The sequence below is a fragment of the Delphinus delphis genome, chromosome 1, assembly GCF_949987515.2.
Source record: "Delphinus delphis chromosome 1, mDelDel1.2, whole genome shotgun sequence".
NCBI classification, from domain to species: domain Eukaryota; kingdom Metazoa; phylum Chordata; class Mammalia; order Artiodactyla; family Delphinidae; genus Delphinus; species Delphinus delphis.
The window spans coordinates 175,715,172-175,737,675 of NC_082683.1; the positions used below are offsets into that span (position 1 = coordinate 175,715,172).

The window sequence follows — 22,504 nt, forward strand, 5'->3', positions numbered from 1 at the left end:
GATTTTTTTACTTTTTCTACTGGTAGCAATGAAAATCACTAGAAACTATGCTTTTTTTTTTTTTAACATTTATTTATTTATTTATTTTTGGCTGTGTTGGGTCTTTGTTGCTGTGCGTGGGCATTCTCTACTTGCACTGAGTGCAGGCTACTCTTCGTTGTGGTGTGTGGGCTTCTCATTGCGGTGGCTTCTCTTGTTGCGGAGCACAGGCTCTAGGCACGTGGGCTTCAGCAGTTGTGGCTCGGAGGCTGTAGAGTGCAGGCTCAGTAGTTGTGGCACACATGGGCTTAGTTGCTCCGCAGCATGTGGGATCTTCCCAGACCAAGCCTCAAACCCATGTCCCCTGCATTGGCAGGCAGATTCTTAACCACTGGACCACCAGGGAAGCCCAGAAACTATACTTCTGTTCTTTTCAAATGATCTCCTTTAAAATCAAGCTTTTACAAATAATTGGTATAGAAGATAAAATTCAGTTTTTAAATCTTCAAATTATTTAGATATCAAAGACAGAATTACTAATTTTTTCATTAATGATGAGAAGAAACAAGAGACTCCATTTAATAGATCTGACATTTATAAATTTTAAGCATTTAACCAAGCTGGAAAATTGGAAAATTATAACAATTACAGGTAGAGAATATCATTTGTCCATTTTCATTACGGTAGTTCATTACGGTTCATTACGGTAGTTACCTATCCAGAGAACCAACAGGAGTTCTCAGATCCAATGTCATATAATGGGATTTCGGCAAGCGCTCTGAACACCACTTTTATTTAATATGCACCACATGCACATGATGCAGGCAGGGAGAGGTTATGAATCCATGCACTGAAGACGAGACAGACTGGGGCTATTGCCAAACGTGCGCTGAGTCGATTAGGATGTTGCTCAAAGTTCTTTATACTTAATGGTTTCCTTGAAAATAAGTGCAGAAGCAGAAATGGGTACACATCCCAAAGCATCTTCTTCATTTGGTTTCCTGTGCTTTCTTTGCATTCTGTTTTTCTTTTGCCTAGAAATTAAAGATAGTATACTATAAAATCTTAAAAGCCTGTTCCAGTTCATGTTAAAATGAAATGTGTCTAAGAGGGCATTCTTAAGCTAAAAAGCTTGAGATGCGTTGTTTGCAAGATTTCTAGAGAATTATCTTTTATAAGACTCACAACAGACTACTCCTGGACAACGATATAGTTTTGCTTTGCGCTCAATAAAAAAGGATTATACTTGGTTTGCAGTTCTTTCTTACCTGAAGTTGAAATGTATTATTATAATGGTAACAATTTAAAAATACAAAATTACTCATCCTATAAAGTCATACTCATTCATAACTATTTCAAAACAATATATTTACATGTGTGCCCATTTCTCATACAAACTGAGTATATGAAAAATCCTATATTAATCTCTGCATATTTGAATGAGTTTAACATAATAGTTTACATGAGTTTAACATAACTAAGGATTATATACCCATAGTGTTGATAAACCTCACATATAAGTGAGGTTTTTTTCGCTTATGTAAGACCAAAAAAATGTTTTCACAAGTTTCACTTGAACCTCGTAACAAGTATAGAGCTTGAACACAGTAATTCTATTTCACTTTTTAGCAGATGAGGAAGCCAGAGTTTACAGGTGTTATCAAACTTGACCAAGTCACACAGCTAATATATAACAAAACCTCAATAGAGGTCAGACACATATTCTATAGCAGTGCTTCTAATGTAGAGACCAATGACTGTTAAAATGCAGACTGAATTGGTGAAATGCCTGAGGATCTAAATTTCTAGCAAACTCTCAGGTGATGCCAATTCTGCTGGTCCTCAGGTGACACTTTGAGAAGCAAGATTTTAGAAGACTAGAATATAATGTTCTTTCCACTATGGCACTTGAATCAGAAAGAAACAAATAAATTAGACTTCTGCTATTATGCTATTAAGAAAAAAACTTCTTTAATGAGAACTATAATCTTTTTTTTATAATGCATTATAATGATAATAGAATTATCGTACAACCATATGATAAAATTAAGTGCAATGCATTAGAATATATTAAGAGGAAATATGTTATACGTACCATATAAAAATTTTAAAATTACTTGCATAAACATTTTTAATAACAAGCATAATTTGTAATTTGATATGTACAATTTCTCAAAGAAGTCTTCTGTTTCCAAATAATAAAAATACTATTCAATTTTAGATATAATTTGGAAATAAAAATATGTACCTCTTTTCTTAGTGATCTCTGAATATACAGGAAGTTTACTAGGATTAACAGGAATCAATCTACTGCTTAATGACATAAATTTTACAACATAATTTAAAAAGCAAAGACATATAATGCAGAGTATCCATACATGTATTAAACTATATAATTCAGATAAAACTAAGGGTAAGCTAAATAAGTTAGAAATAATTACCACCATTTATTGAGCACATATTATGAACTTGACCAATATTATCTCATTTAATCCTTAAGAATGTGAAGTGTGATTACCAATTTATAGATGAGCAAATAGATTCTATAATAAAGTAAATAACTTGCCTAAAAGCAACAGCTAATAACATAACAGCTAAGTAACATATCTGAGATTTAAACTGAAAGCCTGTATTCTGTTTTGCCTTTGTTGAAAAATAAAAAATACTGTATTTCAAAATAGCATGGAAAAAATGTTCACTGTTAAGAAATACTTTCCTTCTATTTAGTGTGCTAGTGAGATACTAAAAATTGCTGACTGAAGTCAGATAATTCTGTAATCATAGGTATTAATGTACATATTATTACAGATAACTTTATTCTTCTACGTTATTTCTATTAAGAGATAGAAAAAGTAAGTTCTGCAGATTAGTTATTTATTACCAACTGAATTATAATGTCTTGGTAAAATCTGTACAAAATTCAGTACTGTGCTTTGAATCCCCCATAGCAACAAAATCTGTGATTCTAAATTATGGTAGGTTATTGGTGGTTATTAAAAACCTGGGATAGACAATGATTCAGAAATACATAATAAATGTTGAGATAAAATTTTAAAAGAATTGTAAATGTATCTGAATAAAAGTTTTACAAATGAAATCTTAATATAGCTGATTTTATTTTATATTTTAAGGAACAGATTTGGTATATGGCACAAGAAGTTTTATAACTTTATATTTTTAGGTTACCTCCTGAGCAATCTTTATGTAATGTATACTCAATGAACTGATCAGATAAGACCAGAAGCTTCATAGAACAAGAACACTTACACGGCAATATCTTAACCTAATTCATTAAAGCCGCATCCTCTTGGGAGAATCAAAGTCCTCACTCTTTGTTATTTTGTAAAATGAAAAGATTTCCACAGGTCAAATACTTCCACACCATCACAGGCAGTCAGGACCTGCCTCCAATTACTCAGAAATCTGATCCTGGATGGCTTTAGCAAGTAGCAACACTGCCTAGACTAGCCACATCTTTTCTACTTTCACTTGGCATTGGGGGGAAGGGGGGGATTTTTGACATAATAATCCATTTCTGAATTCTACATGTAATTCTTTGCTTAGAAGTATTACTTATTAAGTAATGTTCACTACTAAAGTCTTCATATTGGATATAACTGTAATCTTAATCTATTGTTTTTTTAATTTTTAACATTTCCATTTACCAGCAGAAAGTGATATTTCAATATGATATATGATTTCTTTTTTCAAAATAAGATGAACAAAAATATATTTGTGCTAAGGAAGGTGATTATTGGCAGAAATTAAGCATTTAATTCTAACCACAGATTCAAAATTTGTGGACGTGAAATTTTAAGTGGCATAAAGCTATTTAGGAGCTACCCTGTGATCCCCCAGAATCTTTAGCATGACTTTATTCTAGCACTTATCAGAATAATACTATGCAGCACAGTACTATAATCATGTATTCCTTTCCCCAACTAAGTTGCTTAAGACAGAAAAATGTGTCTTAATTATGTGTATATCCACTGACTTTAAGAGACTGCCTCAAATATAGTTTCAGCTAGATAAATGTTGGATAAATAATCAAAATATTTCAAAAATTTTAATCAAATAATGAATCTGAATTCCCTTCAGAATCTAGGCACATAAAAGATACTGCATATACAGTATCTTTCTGTATAGTGTCTATACAGAAAGAAATATATCTCAGTGTTGCTTGTACAATATTATTAGTCAAAGAACAAGCAAGTCAGTAACTACCCTTTCAATAAAACAGACATATAATGTCTTTGTATTATATTCAATAAAACAAATGCAAACACAAGAAGAGACTGAGTTGGTATTCCACTAACACTAGGCATTCATATACTGCCACCCTGTGTCCAAAATAATGTGAACTAAGGAATTATGGTTATAATGTAAAAGCTATTGTACTCTATGCTTTTTAAAAAATTATGGAAATATACTGTCATTAAAATCAAATAAGAATGGTCCTTTTCTTAATTTGCCCAAAAAAGTTTACTCACAGGCCAATTTTAAAGCACAACATATATATTTAAAATTTCTCTAATAACATTTGTCTGGTCCCTAATAATATTTATCTATACTTAATACCTGATACATCATACAATTGAGCATAACAGCCTATATTTCATTTTGTTTAATATTTTCAACAGAGAAATATTTCATAGTGTTTCATACAAAGAATATAATATTGAGGTACTCTGTTAACCAGGCAATTCTGAGGATCACAGGACCCTAACTGTTAATCTAAAACTTTAAAAATCAGTTTCCCATCTTGGACTTTTATGATTTAACACCCTGAGATACATGAATAGAGAAACCTATATGGAAAAGAGAAGACTTAGCCGTCCTCTTCTAAATTTTCTTAAATGTAAATTTTTACATTTAATGCTAAAAGTTGAAGCACATGTTCAGAATCTAGATAATAATGTATATATGAAAAACCTTAACTCACATCTTGTATTATTTAGAATTTATGATGATATCAAACAGCTGGGTTGAAATGTATCTTTGCTTCATGAACTTAAAAATAAGAAAAAAAAAACCTACCATGTATTCTGGTCTTTAAGTTAACGGTCCAAATTTTTCACTAACATATGCTAGTTTTCCCTCAGTGGAAAGAGTAATAACTTAGGAATAAGAAAACCTATTTCTTAGGCTAGGTTATGTTTTTTCCCCCTTCATTCTAGTAGTAAATTTGATGATAATTCAAATTTTTGCTAAGTTAAATAAGAAAAATCTATTATTTCAATAACTAAAATTAATAATTTGTTTTCAGCTAAGGAAAGAAAAATGTTTTACATTTCATTCTAATATAGCACAACCTGAATTCCTGACACTAAGGATTCTGGAAAGCTAAAGCAGTAATGCAATTCCTTGTTTTTATTTTGCAATATTAGATTGAACTAATGTTCCTCTAGATGAAAAACAGTAAGTAAGAGCAAAAAAAGGAAAATAAAAAGCTTCAACAAATTTTATCTCTTCTCAAGCCAAAAAACATTTTTTGGAGAATCTAAATCTAATTTAAGTATTGGCCAGTAAAATACTTACCTTTTCTACTAGTGGTATTAACTGCTGGTGTTCTGCTAAAGTCTTTAACAATTCCATAATGAACGGCAGATAATTATGCTTCCTTCTGATATTTTCAATCTGAAAATAAAACATATATCAAACCACACTAACTTTGTATTTTCACTAAGTTTCTGATATTTTAATTTTTGCCTCCAACTCAAAATAGTAATGGAAGAAAATCCTCCATTCCCATAAAAAAAAATATAAGAAATAATGAGACTTCCATTGCGATTGAGAATAAAGACTAATTACAATAAAACATATGGAGAGAGTTCCCTGGGTGCTGCTTCCTACTCTTGGCTTAGCAAATAACAGAGGGTTTTAAAAGTCTAATCTGAGATAATTTATGAAAACTTAACTTATGAAAGCAAACTTAGAGGGACTTCCCTGGTGGCGCAGTGGATAAGAATCCACCTGCCAATGCAGGGAACATGGGTTCGAACCCTGGTCCGGGAAGATCCTGCATACCACAGAGCAACTAAGCCTGTGCGCCACAACTACTGAGCCTGCGTGCCACAACTACTGAAGCCTGCGTGCCTGGAGCCTGTGCTTTGCAACAAGAGAAACCACTGCAATGAGAAGACGGCGCACCGCAATGAAGAGTAGCCCCCATTCACAACTAGAGAAAGCCCACTCGCAGCAAACGAAGACCTAACACAGCCAAAAATAAATAAAATTAAATCTTAAAAAAAAAGAAAAAAGGAAAGCAAACTTAGAAGGCCCACGTGATAAATCAACACTCTTGCTACTATGTAAATAAGGCCATGCCTAATGAGACCAGCTTTATTGTGTGATTAAGAACAATCTTTCTTTGACATTATTTTTGACCAAAAGCAAATAGACTGTAGGGACTGTCTGTGCTTCAAGGGAAAACTGCATTGTCTAAAGTATGCTCTCCCAAGTTATGTGATTGCAACCTTTCACTGTCTGGTAGAGGTTCAATTTACTTCCCTTCCCATAGGGGAAGAAAAAAGTTTCCATCTTTTGTGAATTCGTTTCAACATTCCTATACTTCATATAAATTTGAGCTTCTTTGACTTCTTTGAAATAGTTGTGACATCTTACAGGTTTGCTCCATTAATGAACTAACTAAAATTTTAACGTGTTCATTTTATATCAGTATGAGAATCATTTTATTTTTTTGAACAAAGCATTCTCCAACAATGTAGCAAAGATTCTAAAAACTTAGTTTTATTTTAGATAACTATTAAAAATTAGTTAATTATGTAACAACACTGCATAAGAATATATGAATAATAGGTAGGGGTCTTTTTTATATCACATAAAATAGAAGATAACATTCAAATTTTCATCCCTTACTTTCCTGTCACCATATATTCAGCCCTCCTTTTTCCTGCCTGAAATACTCTGGAGCCAGTCCCTACCACTTCCACCTGAAGAAGTCCTACTAGTCCAAGGTCCATGTATTCTAAAAATCACATTGCTGGCTGTTAAGTGTGTTGCAAATCAGTATCCTGACACTGTGGTAAGCAACAGAAAGAAAAAGAACAATCCCTGCCTTCAACTGAGATTAAAATGAAAAACTGCTTTTTCTACTGTGACAAACATGACAAATTGAATAAGAGCCATTTCCAAAGTCCTACAAAATTCGAACTTTCCTTCACTCTTTTCACTCTCTGAAAAAAGCTTATCAGGCGGAGCTTTAAGATGGCAGAGGAGTAAAACGCGGAGATCACCTTCCTCCCCACAAATACATCAGAAATACATCTACATGTGGCATAACTCCTACAGAACATCTACTGAACGCTGGCAGAAGACCTCAGACCTCCCAAAAGGCAAGAAACCCCCCCACGTACCTGGGTAGGGCAAAAGAAGAAAGAAAAAACACAGACAAAAGAATAGGGATGGGACCTGCACCAGTGGGAGGGAGCTATGAAGGAGGAAACGTTTCCACACACTAGGAAGCCCCTTCGCAGGCGGAGATTGTGGGTGGCGGAGGGGGGAAACTTTGGAGCCGCGGGAGAGAGTGCAGCAACAGGGGTGCGGAGGGCAAAGCGGGGAGATTCCCGCACAGAGGATCGGTGCCGACCGGCACTCACCAGCCCGAGAGGCTTGTCTGCTCACCCGCCGGGGCGGGCGGGGTCTGGGAGCTGAGGCTTGGGCTTCGGTCGGAACACCGGGAGAGGACTGGGGTTGGCGGTGTGAACACAGCCTGCAGGGGGTTAGTGTGCCACGGCTAGCCGGGATGGAGTCCGGGAAAAATCTGGAGCTGCCAAAGAGGCAAGAGACTTTTTCTTCCCTCTTTTGTTTCCTGGTGCACGAGGAGAGGGGATTCAGAGCGCTGCTTAAAGGAGCTCCAGAGATGGGCGCGAGCCGTGGCTAACAGGGCGGACCCCAGAGATGGGCATGAGACACTAAGGCTGCTGCTGCCGCCACCAAGAAGCCTGTGTGCCAGCACAGGTCACTCTCCACACCTCCCTTCCGGGGGGCCTGTGCAGCCCGCCACTGCCAGGGTCCCAGGATCCAAGGACGACTTCCCCGGGAGAACACACAGCGCGCCTCAGGCTGGTGCAACATCACGCTGGCCTCTGCCACCGCAGGCTCGCTCCGCATCAGTACCCCTCCCACCCCCCGGCCTGAGTGAGCCAGAACCCCCGAATCAGCTGCTCCTTTAACCCCGTCCTGTCTGAGCGAAGAACAGATGCCCTCAGGTGACCTACACACAGAGGCGGGTCCAAATCCAAAGGTGAACCCCAAGAGCTGTGCGAACGAAGAAGAGAAAGGAAAATCTCTCCCAGTAGCCTCAGGAGCAGCGGATTAAATCTCCACAATCAACTTGATGTACCTGCATCTGTGGGAATACCTGAATAGACAACGAAACATCCCAAATAGAGAAGGTGGACTTTGGGAGCAACAATATATATATTTTTTCCCTTTTTCTCTTTTGTGAGGGTGTATGTGTATGCTTGTGTGTGTTATTTTGTCTGTATAGCTTTGCTTTTACCATTTGTCCTAGGGTTCTCTCTGTCCGTTTTTTCTTAGTATACTTTTTAGCACTTGTTATCATTGGTGGATTTGTTTTTTGGTTTGGTTGCTCTTTTCTTTCTTTATTACTAAAAAAATTCTTTTTTAATAATTATTTTTTATTTTAATAACTTTATTTTATCTTCTTCTTTCTTTCTTTCTCTTTCTTCTCCCTTTTATTCTGAGCTGTGTGGATGACAGGGTCTCGGTGCTCCATCCAGGAGTCAGTGCTGTGCCCCTGAGGTGGGAGAGCCAAGTTCAGGACACTGGTCCACAAGAGACCTCCCAGCTCCACGTAATATCAAACAGTGAAAATCTCCCAGAGATCTCTGTCTCAACGCCAAGACCCAGCTTCACTCAACGACCAGCAAGCTACAGTGCTGGACACGCTATGCCAAGCAACTAGCAACACAGGAACACAACACTACCCGTTAGCAGAGAGGCTGCCTAAAATCATAAGACCACAGACACCCCCAAAACACACCACCAGACGTGGACCTGCCCACCAGAAAGACAAGATGCAGCCTCATCCACCAGAACACAGGCACCAGTCTCCTCCACCAGGAAGCCTACACAACCCACTGAACAAACCTTAGCCACTGGGAACAGACACCAAAAACAATGGGAACTACGAACCTGCAGCCTGCAAAAAGGAGACCCCAAACACAGTAAGATAAACAAAATGAGAAGACAGAAAAACACACAGCAGATGAAGGAGCAAGATAAAAACCCACCAGACCCAACAAATGAAGAGGAAGTAGGCAGTCTACCTGAAAAAGAATTCAGAACAATGATAGTAAAGATGATCCAAACTCTTAGAAATCGAATGGAGAAAACACAGAAACACTTAGCAAGGACCTAGAAGAACTAAAGAGCAAACAAACAGTGACGAACAACACAATAAATGAAATTAAAAATTCTCTAGAAGGGATCAATAGCAGAATAACTGAGGCAGAAGAACGGATAAGTGACCTGGAAGATAAAATAGTGGAAATAACTACTGCAGAGCAGAATAAAGAAAAAAGAATGAAAAGAATTGAGGACAGTCTCAGAGACCTCTGGGACAATATTAAATGCGCCAACATTTGAATTATAGGGGCTCCAGGAGAAAAGGAAAAGGACTGAGAAAATATTTGAAGAGATTATAGTTGAAAACTTCCCTAATATGGGAAAGGAAATAGTTAATCAAGTCCGGGAAGCACAGAGTCTCATACTGTGCTTAATCTCCTTAGGTTAAATCTAAGGAGATTATGCAAAGACGCATGGTAATCAAACTATCAAAATTTAAATACAAAGAAAAAATATTAAAAGCAGCAAGGGAAAAACAACAAATAACATACAGGGGAATCCCATAAGGTTAATATTTCAGCAGAAATATTAATATCGATATTTCAGCAGAAACTCTGCAAGCCAGAAGGGAGTGGCAGGACATATTTAAAGTGATGAAGAAGAACTTACAACCAAAATTACTCTACCCAGCAAGGATCTCATTCAGATTTGACAGAGAAATTAAAACCTTTACAGACAAGCAAAAGCGAAGAGAATTCAGCACCACCAAACCAGCTTTACAACAAATGCTACAGGAACTTCTCTAGGCCGGAAACACAAGAGAAGGAAAAGACCTACAGTAACAAACCCAAAACAATTAAGAAAATGGTAATAGAAACATACATATCGATAATTACCTTAAATGTAAATGAATTAAATGCTCCAACCAAAAGACATAGACTGGCTGAATGGATACAAAAACAACACCCATATATATGTTGTCTACATGAGACCCACCTCAGACCTAGGGACACATACAGACTGGAAGTGAGGGGATGGAAAAAGATATTCCATGCAAATGGAAGCCAAAAGAAAGCTGGAGTAGCAATTCTCATATCAGACAAAACAGACTTTAAAACAAAGACTATTACAAGAGGCAAAGAAGGACACTACATAATGATCAAGGGATCAATGCAAGAAGATATAACAATTGTAAATATTTATGCACCCAACATAGGAGCACCTCAATACATAAGGCAAATACTAACAGCCATAAAAGGGGAAATGACAGCAACACAATCATAGTAGCGGACTTTAACACCCCACTTTCACCAATGGACAGATCATCATAAATGAAAACAAATAAGGAAACACAAGCTTTAAAAGATATATTAAACAAGAAGGACTTAATTGATATTTATAGGACATTCCATCCAAAAACAACAGAATACACTTTATTCTTAAGTGCTCATGGAACATTCTCCAGGACAGATCATATCTTGGGTCAAATCAAGCCTTGGTAAATTAAAGAAAATTGAAATCCTATCAAGTATCTTTCCCGACCACAATGCTGTGAGACTCAATATCAATTGCAGGAAAAAGTCTGTAAAAAGTACAAACACATGGAGGCTAAACAATACACTAATTAATAACCAAGACATCACTGAAGAATTCAAAGAGGAAATCAAAAAATACCTAGAAACAAAGGACAATGAAAACACAATGACCTAAAATCTATGGGATGCAGCAAAAGCAGTCCTAAGAAGGAAGTTTATAGCAATACAATCCTACCTTAAGAACCAAGAAACATCTCAAATAAGCAACCTAACCTTACACCTAAAGCAATTAGAGAAAGAAGAACAAAAAAAACCCAAAATTAGCAGAAGGAAAGAAATCATAAACATCAGATCAGAAATAAATGAAAAGGAAATGAGGGAAACGATAGCAGAGAACAATGAAACTAGAAGCTGGTTCTTTGAGAAAATAAACAAAATTGATAAACCATTAGCCAGACTCATCAAGAAAAAAAGGGAGAAGACTCAAATCAACAAAATTAGAAATGAAAAAGGAGAAGTAACAACTGACACTGCAGAAATACAAAGGGTTGTGACAGATTACTACAAGCAACTATATGCCAATAAAATGGACAACCTGGAAAAAATGGACAAATTCTTAGAAATGCACAACCTGCCAAAACTGAACTGGGAAGAAATAGAATATATGAACAGACCAATCACAAGCAGTAAAATTTAAACTGTGATTAAAAATCTTCCAACGAACAAAAGCCCAGGAACAGATGGTTTCACAGGCCAAGTCCATCAAACATTTAGAGAAGAGCTAACACCCATCGTTCTCAAATTCTTCCAAAATATAGCAGAGGGAGGAACACTCCCAAACTCATTCTACGAGGCCACCATCACCCTGACACCAAAACCAGACAAATATGTCACAAAGAAAGAAAACTACAGGCCAATATCACTGATGAACATAGATGTGAAAATCCTCAACAAAATACTATCAAACAGAATCCAACAGCACATTAAAAGGATCATACACCATGATCAAGTGGGGTTTATCCCAGAAATGCAAGGATTCTTCAATATATGCAAATCAATCAATGTGATACACCATATTAATAAATTGAAGGAGAAAAACCATATGATCATCTCAATAGATGCAGAGAAAGCTTTCGACAAAATTCAACACCCATTTATGATAAAAACCCTCCAGAAAGTAGGCACAGAGGGAACTTTCCTCAACATAATAAAGGCCATATATGACAAACCCACAGCAAACATTGCCCTCAATGGTGAAAAACTGAAACCATTTCCACTAAGATCAGGAAGAAGACAAGGTTTCCCACTCTCACCATTCTTAAACATAGTTTTGTAAGTTTTAGCCACAGCAATGAGAGAAGAAAAAGAAATAAAAGGAATCCAAATCGAAAAGAAGAAGTAAAGCTGTCACTGTTTGCAGATGACATGATACTATACATAGAGAATCCTAAAGGTGCTACCAGAAAACTACCAGAGCTAATCAATGAATTTGGTAAAGCAGCAGGATACAAAATTAATGCACAGAACTCTCTGGCATTCCTATACACTAATGATGAAAAATCTGAAAGAGAAATTAAAGAAGCACTTGCATTTACCATTACAGCAAAAAGAATAAAATACCTAGGAATAAACCTACCTAAGGAGACAAAAGACCTGTATGCAGAAAATTACAAGACACTGATGAAAGAAATTAAAGATGATACAAATAGATGGAGAGATATACCATGTTCTTGGATTGGTAGAATCAACATTGTGAAAATGACTATACTCCCCAAAGCAATCTACAGATTCAATGCAATCCCTATCAAACTACCACTGGCATTTTTCACAGAACTAGAACAAAAAATTTCACAATTTGTATGGAAACACAAAAGATCCCGAATAGCCAAAGCAATCTTGAGAAAGAAAAACGGAGCTGGAGGAATCAGGCTCCCTAACTTCAGACAATACTACAAAGCTACAGTAATCAAGACAGTATGGTACTGGCACAAAAACAGAAATATAGATCAATGGAACAGGATAGAAAGCCCAGAGATAAACCCACGCACATATGGTCACCTTATCTTTGATAAAAGAGGCAAGAATATACAGTGGAGAAAAGACAGCCTCTTCAATAAGTGGTGCTGGGAAAACTGGACAGCTATATGTAAAAGAATGAAATTAGAACACTCCCTAACACCATACACAAAACTAAACTCAAAATGGATTAAAGACCTAAATGTAAGGCCAGACAGTATCAAACTCTTAGAGGAAAACATAGGCAGAACACTCTATGACATAAATCACAGCAAGATCCTTTTTGACCCACCTCCTAGGAAAATGGAAATAAAAACAAAAATAAACAAATGGGAGCTAATGAAACTTAAAAGCTTTTGCACAGCATAGAAAACCATAAACAAGATGAAAAGACAACCCTCAGATGAAAAGACAACTCTCAGAATGGGAGAAAATATTTTCAAATGAGGCAACTGACAAAGGATTAATCTCCAAAATGTACAAGCAGCTCATGCAGCTCAATATTAAAAAAACAAACAACCCAATCCAAAAATGGGCAGAAGACCTAAATAGACATTTCTCCAAAGAAGATATACAGATCACCAACAAACATATGAAAGAATGCTCAACATCATTAGAGAAATGCAAATCAAAACTACAATGAGATATCATCTCACACCAGTCAGAATGGCCATCATCAAAAAATCTACAAACAATAAATGCTGGAAAGGGTGTGGAGAAAAGGGAACCCTCTTGCACTGTTGGTGGGAATGTAAATTGATACATCCACTATGGAGAACAGTATGGAGGTTCCTTAAAAAACGAAAAATAGAAGTACCATACGACCCAGCAATCCCACTACTGGGCATATACCCTGAGAAAACCATAATTCAAAAAGAGTCATGTACCACAATGTTCACTGCCGCTCTATTTACAATAGCCAGGACATGGAAGCAACCTAAGTGTCCATCAGCAGATGAATGGATAAAGAAGATGTGGCACATATGTACAATGGTATATTACTCAGCCCTAAGAAGAAACGAAATTGAGTTATTTGTAGTGAGATGGATGGACCTAGAGTCTGTCATACAGAGTGAAGTAAGTCAGAAAGAGAAAGACAAATACCGTATGCTAACACATATATATGGAATCTAAGAAAAAAAGAAAAGGTCATGAAGAACCTATGGGCAAGACGGGAATAAAGACACAGACCTACTAGAGAATGGACTTGAGGATATGGGGAGGGGGAAGGGTAAGCTGAGACAAAGTGAGAGAGTGACATGGATATATATACACTACCAAACGTAAAACACATAGCTAGTGGGAAGCAACCACATAGCACAGAGAGATCAGCTTGGTGCTTTTTGACCACCTAGAGGGGTGGGGTAGGGAGGGTGGGAAGGAGGGAGATGCAAGAGGGAAGAGATATGGGAACATATGTATATGTATAACTGATTCACTCTGTTATAAAGCAGAAACTAACACAGCATTGTAAAGCAATTATACTCCAATAAAGATGCTTAAAAAAAAAAAAGCTTATCAGACAGACTGCAAGTGAAGGAGAATGACATTATTAAAGACAGCCTTGCTTAATATTTTACTCTGAGTTATATAATGTTTGACATAATTAAAATAAATTAAAAAAATGTTAAGCCCTAAAAAAACTGGAAAGCAAAATTTGAAAAACGAACCCAACTTTGTATTAAATTGGTGATAGGATGACACCAAGAGACAATTTTTTCAGATGAATTTTAGAATATGCTAATTTGATTGCACATCCAAAATGAAATATAACCTAATGAAAAAATTAACTGAAGAAAAAACTTCTCAGTTGTTATTAATACTACTGGCACTGTTATTCTGAACCTTTTTAGATATACATACAAATACAGATAGCATAAAGCAAATAGGTAATTATGTTAATGTTGATAGAAACCAAGACTTTCAGCTGAAAAGATACAAATGCTTAACTTCAAATATAAAAGCCCTTTTATCCTAAATTTGAGTATTAATATGAATTCATGTTGCATTTTCTCTTCAAAAATAAAAGAAATAAAAACGTATTTCTTAGCTCTGCAAAGTCCTAGAAGTAAAGAAGAATCAGTATGACTGAGCACTCTGAGCAATCAGATAATGGTTTCTAAATACGATTTCTCACCAAAAGCACTCAGGACTTCTTGAAAAAATGGCTGATTCCAAGTCTGAAGCAGGAAATGTACAAGATGAGTCTGAAACATCTTGTCATACTAGAAAGCAAGGAAGCTATGAAAGATGAAGAGAGTCACATCAAAAGGACTTAGGAGACAGCCTGAAGTGGCTTCCAATGGCTAAAGATGGGATAATCTGAGCATCAATAATAACTGCAGTGAACTTTAGCATCATTATCTGTTTGTAATAATACTTGAAAAAAAGAAAAAAAAAAAAGGAAAGAAACCTCACTAGTTACCTTTATAGGATGCCAGGGAAACAACACATTATTCTGAAAAAGTGTAAATGATGGGGAAAAAACAATCAAGCATTCAACATACCTTCATGTCAAAATATACCACTCTATACTAAAACATTAAAGGAACAAATAAAAAGTACGTACCTTATATCTTTTTAATTTCTGTACTTCTTCTTCAATAAGCATCTGATTTTTGGCAACCTCTGACTGAATAGCACTTAACATGTTATTACCCTGATCTGTATCCATGGGTTCCTCCTTAGGAGAAAGAAAAAGAAATAACACACCCTAATGACTGAGGCTTAAGTCTAAACTATTTTTTAAATGATAAACATAGTACAATCATTTTCAAATTTTATTCTTAATATTGGTGATGGAATACCAGCTTACTAACTGCAATATTAAAGGATAAAAGCTAGATAGTATCTTCCAATTTTCTATTTTCTACAACAATACATATGAATTTTAATCTAAAAATAATCTATACTGTAGCAAACTGAATTGCTATAATCTGCTGTTGAGCTATAAAGTAAATCTGCTTAAATATACTCATGAAAATGTGATCAAAGGAATGTAAAAAAGTCTTTGTCTATTACTAATTGTCTTCTCCAATCATATTTACTAGAAAGATAATCATCATAAGGAATAGTAAAGATTACATGTGAATCTAAACGTGCCCAATTAATTCTGTAAGAAATATATTCTAACTTGCTTAATTATATAATGAAATTACAGTAAATTGTTCACACTTATTTAGCACATACTATTTGTCAGTCACTTTTTTTTAAGTGGTTTATATATATGTTATCTCAGTTATTCTTCACAACCACCTTTTAAGGTAAATACTATTATCCCTACTTTACATGAAGAAACTGAGGCACAAAGAAATACACTCAAATCATACTTCCACTAAGTGGCAAAGGCAGGAGCTGAATCTAAGAAGCCTGACTCCAGAGTATATTCTTGTAATCACCACTCAGGATACTTGATTAAATCTATATTTCAGACAAAGAAAGAAAGAAGGAAAAAAGGAAAAAAGAAAATAAATAGTTTCCCTGAGAGAATAACGAAGCTAGAACTTTGTACATAAAAACATGGCCACAAACCTCAGCAAGTTGTCTTTGTAACTCTGCTATCTTCTGTTCATATATCATTTTTCTGTCAGACACAATGGCCATTAAGTTAAATCGAATTTCACCTTCACTGTACCTAAAAAAAATAATAAAGTTTATAATGTAGTAAAGAAATGTAACACTATTACAATTAAGATAATCTACTGTGATTACCCCCTTATTCTCTGGGGTAAACACAGATCTACCAATTGGCTAACCATAAAAACTGACATTAAAAAAAAATCTTTCCTAAAGAGGAGAAGTTACAACCAGTATCACAAAAATACAAACAATCATAAGAGAATACTATGAAAAATGATACACCAATAAATTCAGCAACCTAGAAGAAATGGATAATTTCCTAGAAACAGTCTTCCAAGACTGAATCAGGAAGAAACAGAAAATCTGAACAGGCTGATTATTAGTAATGTAATTGAATCAGTAAACAAAAAAATCCCAACAACCAAAACTCCAGGATCAGAGGACTGCACAGGGTAATTCTACCAAACATTTAAAGAGGAGTTAATTCCTTTATTTCTCAAACTATTCCAAAAAACTGAAGAGGAGGGAATACTTCCAAACTCATTCTATGAGTCCAGCATTACACTGATACAAAAAACAAAGACACTACAGAAAAAGAAAATTACAGACCAATATCCCTGATGAACACAGATAAAAATCCCCAATAAAATATTAGCAAACAGAATTCAACAATACATTAAAAGGACTGCACATAATGATCAAGTGGGATTTATTCCAGGGATGCAAAGATGGTTCAATATACACAAATCAATCAACGTTATAACTATATCAGCAAAACAATGGACAGAGATCACATGACCATCTTAATAGAGGCAGAAAAAGTATTTGACAAAATTCAACATCCATTCATGATAAAAACTCTTAACAAACTTGGTATAGACAGAACAATCTCAACATAATAAGGGTCATTTAAGCCAAACCCACAGCTAACATCATACTCAACAGTGAAAAGCTAAAAGCTTTTCCTTTAAGATCAGTAACAAGACAAGGATGCCCACTCTCACCACTTTTATTCAACATAGTATTAGAAGTCCTAGCCACAGTAATCATACAAAAAAAATAAAAGAAATAAAAGGCACCCAAATTGGAAGGGAAAAAGTAAAACTCACTATTTGCAGATGACATGATATTAAATACAAAAAAATTCTACCAAAAAACTATTAGAACTAATAAGTGAATTCACTGAAGTTATAGCATACAAAATCAAAATACAGAAATCTGTTGCATTTCTGTACACTAATAATGAACTATCAGAAAGAGAAATCAAGAAAACAATTCCATTTACAACTGCATCAAAAAGAATAAAATACCTAGGAATAAAGTAAACAAGGAGATGAAAGACCTGTACTCTGAAAACTGTAAGATATTGATGAAAAAACTGAAGACAACACAAATAGAAAGATATACCATGCTCATGGATTGGAAGAATTAATACTGTTAAAATGTCCATACCACCCAAAGCAACCTACAGATTCAATAATCCCTATTTTCACAGAACTAGAACAAATACTCCTAAAATTTGTATGAAACCACAAAAGACCCCAAATAGCTAAAGCAATCTTGGGAAAGAAAGAGCTGAAGGTATCATGCTCCCTGACTTCAAGCTATACTATAAAGCCAAAATAATCAAAACAGTATGGTACTGGCACAAAAACACACATATAGATCAGTGGAACAGAATAGAGTCCAGAAATAAACCCACAAAACACACAGTCAATTAATCTACAACAAAGGAGGCAAGAATATACAATGGGGAAAAAGTCTCTCAATAAGTGTTGTTGGCAAAACTGGACAGCTACATGTAAAAGAATGAAACTAAACCATTTTCTCACACCATATATAAAAATAAACTCAAAATGGATTACAGACTTAAATGTTAGACCTGAAACCATAAAACTCCTAGAAGAAACATAGGCAGTAGCTCTTTCACATTGGTCTTAGCAATAATTTTTGGATCTGTCCCCTCGAGCAAGGGAAACAAAATAAAAAATAAACAAATGGACTACATCCAACTAAAAAGCTTTTGCACAGCAAAAGAAAGCACCAACAAAATGAAAAGGCTGCCTACTGAATGGGAGAAGATATTTGCAAATGATACATCTGATAACGGGTTAATATCCAAAATATATAAAGAGCTCACAATCCAGCAATTTCACTTCCAGGTATTTTTCCAAAGAAAACAAAAACACTAATTTGAAAAGATGTATGTGCCCCAATGTTCATAGCAGTATTATTTACAATAGCCAAGATATGAAAGCAACCTAAGTGTCCATTGACTGACGAATGGATAAAAAAGACGTTTTATACACACACAATGGAATATTACTTAGCCATATAAAAGAAGGAAATCTTGCCATCTGCAACAACATGGATGAACCTAGAGGGTATTATGTTAAGTGAAATAAGTAAGACAGAGAAAAACAAATATTATATGATTTCACTATAAAAAACAAAACAAATACAACCAAACAGAAACAAACTCAAACAAATTCAGATATAGAGAACAAACTAGTAGTTGAGTGGGGAATTGGCAGGGTAGGTGAAATACGTGAAGGGGAGTAAGAGGTATAAACTACCATTTATAAAATAAATAAACAGGGATGTAACATTTAGCGCAAGGAATATAGTCAATAATATTGTTATAACTTTGTATGATGCATAATCTATAAAAATATGTTGTACACCTGAAACTAATACAGTATTGTAAGTCAACTATACTCCAATATAAATTTATTTATTAATACTTTTGTCTATAGACAAATAAATAAGCTTTCATATATGAAAGGAAAAAATCAGCTAAATTTCCATCAATCACAAATATATTATTAAATGTTTTAGTACCTCCTAGACATTTGAAATAAGTGTTTTCATCAGTTCTCATACTTTCACAAAAAATATGGTAACTATCAATTACCTTTTATCTCAATTAGAAAAAATAATTAAACTAAGACCTCACATTTGTTGAATTAATTTTACTGGCATCTTGATGGTATTAACTATATTCCTTACTATATAATTTTTTCCAAATCATGATTTTGTTTCTATTCTTAACTAATATATATGTTTTACATTTCACTTGTACTTTTATCATATACAAACATATAAATATTTATGTAATATGTTACAAATAATCTTTTGTAAAATTTCTGAATACTGTTTTATTTTCACTACTCTGATACCAATGAAACATCTTATAGTATAAGCTTGTTTATGGTAAGGATTGACATTGGAAAGATTATCCATAACATTATGTAAATGGCACTTAACCAGATGAAAACATGTAGAAAATGTAAGCCTGTTTTTGTATTAGTTCACCTGCAAGAGCGTCTCATAAATAGTTCTATTCACTGGAAAGAATATGGCCCAGTATAACTGTAGCACTTTGAACTATGTAAAAATGCTGTTTTTAAAACTCTGCTTATGGGACTTCGATTTCCCTATTCCTCCCAGTAAAAAATATCAAACTTAAAAAATCTAGACATATATTTTTTTAAAAATGAAAAAAATTAAAATTCTGAAGTGAAGAGAAGGCAGACATGCTAGGGAACCAGGACCCAAGAATGACAGTGGTGAAGTCTCTGGATTATCATTCTGCTGCGTATGTCCTGGCCTTGGAGTTAAAGAAGCCACCAATTGAGAAATGCCAACAGGCACAGACAAAAAAGCACCAATAGTCTGCTCTTTCTATCCAAACAGGAAAGGGGCAACCTCATGAGAGAACTTTGAGACAATAACCACTCTACCATACCCAAACACAACTGAAAAAACTGGCCCAAACCCTACCAGCCAGCAAAGGCTGGGTAGGGAGCCTGGACTTCCACCCCCACCAGGCTGTAACAGGCACCTGGGGTGGTGTCAGAAAAGGCTGTGTAGGGAGCTAGGACTTTCATCCCTGCAAACAGTAATGACATCTATTTGCAGTGTCAGAGGAAACCAAGTGGGAAGCCAAATGCGAAGTCACTACCATCCAGGAGTAAAGAAGCCCCCCTCCCAACTTTGGTATCAGTGGAGCCATGAAGAGAGCAGTCACAAGGCAGTGCTACTCCTCCCGGCCAGGGTAGTATCAGGGGGAGCCCTACTGGGGACCAGAACTCCCAACCCCTGCCCAGCAGTAACAAGGAACCCCTTCCCACCTCAGGTGTCAATGAAGACAGAGTGGGGAACCTGGACTTCTACTTCCACCTGGCAGTAATGGGGTAGCATCCCTGATTTACCCTGCCAGAACAGTGCCCATAAAAACCAGCTAAAAGAGAAGTTTTAAATAAGATCCAGAGTCTTATAATATAGTACTGAAAATGCCCAGGTTTCAATCAATAATCACTTATCCTATTAAAAATCATGAAAACCTCAATTTGAATGAGAGACATTCAACAGACAGAGTGATGACAGATGTCCAAATTCACTGACAGAGACTTTAAAACAGCCATCATAAAAATGATCCAGTGAACAATTGTGAACACACTGGAAACAAAAAATAGAAAGCCTCGGGCTTCCCTGGTGGCGCAGTGGTTGAGAGTCCGCCTGCCGATGCAGGGGACACGGGTTCGTGCCCCGGTCCAGGAAGATCCCACATACCACAGAGCAGCTGGGCCCGTGAGCCATGGCCGCTGAGCCTGCGCGTCCGGAGCCTGTGCTCCGCAACAGGAGAGGCCACAACAGTGAGAGGCCCGTGTACCGCAAAAAAAAAAAAAGTCTCAGCAAAGAAATAGAAGATATAAAGAAGAAACAAATGGAAATTTTACAACTGAAATATAAAATGATAAAAAAGCTGAATGGGTGAGTTCAACAGCAGAATGGAGGAGACAGAGGAAAGAATCAGTGAACTGAAAAGTAGAACAACAGAAATTACCCAACTGAACAAAGAAAACAGACTAAGAAAAATAAAGAGAGCCCCAGGGACCTGTGGGACTAAAGCAGGAGACATTTGTGTCATTGGAGTCCTGGAAGAGGTGAGAAAGAGGGTGAGATTGAAAAAGTTCTCCAAGTTATAATGGCTAAAAACTTCCCATATTTGACAAGATATAAACGCACAGATTCAAGAAGCTGAGCAAAATCCAAATAGAATAAATGGACAGAAATCCACACCAAGACACATCATCCTCAAATATATGAAAACTAAAACCAAACCAAAAAAAAAAAAGAATTTGAAACCAACAACAGGAGAAACACCACCATATCTATAGGGCAAAAACTGTTTGAACAACAGTGGATTTATCAGTAGAAACCATGGAGGCCAGAAGGGAGCGACATAACAATTTTCAGGTGCTAAAAGAAAAGACTATCAACACGGAATTCTATACACAGTGAAAATAACCTTCAGAAATAAAAGGGAAATCAAGACATTCTTAGATGAAGAAAAACTAGGATTCTGTTGACAGCAGAACTACCCTAAAGGAATGGCTAAATGAAGTTTTCTAAACAGACAGGAAACGATAAAAGAATTGAGTTCTGGAACATGAAGAAGAAAGAACAATGGAAAAAGTAAAAATATGGGTAAATACATTTTCCTTCTCTTAAGTTTTTAAAATTATGCTTCATGGTTAAAATAAAAATTATAATACTTTCTGATGGAGTCCTAAATGTATGTAGAAGAATTATTTAAGACAATTATAACAATGGACAGTAAAAGTACATAAAAGAAGGTAAGATTTCTACACTTCACTCAAACTGGTAAAATGTTAACACCAGTAGATTGGGTTAAATTAGAGAAACCATTAGAAAAGCTATACAAGGAAATAAACTCAAAACCACTATAGATGTCTGAGTAACTCACAGAAAAACAGGAAAAGAAAAACAGAGAAACAAACAAAAAAACAGAACAAAGAGAAAAAATTTAAATGGCAGATTTAAACCATAAGACATTAATAATTACATATTAAATATACATTTCATTTTATACATAATTTTATAAATCCATTACATTCAATGTAAATGGTCTCAATCCACCCAGTAAGACAGAAAATGGCAGAGTGGACTAAAAAATATGATTCAATATATGCTGTCTATATGAAATTCACTTCAAATACAATGACATAGGTAGGCTGAAAGTAAAAGGATGGAAA

General features: G+C 35.5%; 1 protein-coding gene across 2 annotated transcripts in view; it reads right to left on the minus strand.

The window, feature by feature from the left end:
• Positions 1–57: 57 nt before the first annotated feature.
• UCHL5 (ubiquitin C-terminal hydrolase L5) overlaps positions 58–22,504 on the minus strand; it is a 47,057-nt gene continuing 24,610 nt past the window's right edge. The window contains exons 8-11 of one of the 2 annotated variants that reach the window (XM_059998432.1): positions 16,395–16,497; positions 15,433–15,543; positions 5,518–5,616; positions 58–1,013 (exon numbers count right to left, since the gene is read on the minus strand). In XM_059998432.1, coding sequence (XP_059854415.1) covers positions 969–1,013; positions 5,518–5,616; positions 15,433–15,543; positions 16,395–16,497 — 358 coding nt within the window. In that variant the 3' untranslated portion in view covers positions 58–968. Of the gene's footprint in view, positions 1,014–5,517; positions 5,617–15,432; positions 15,547–16,394; positions 16,498–22,504 lie in introns of both variants that reach the window. The other variant, XM_059998425.1, reaches the window with a different exon arrangement.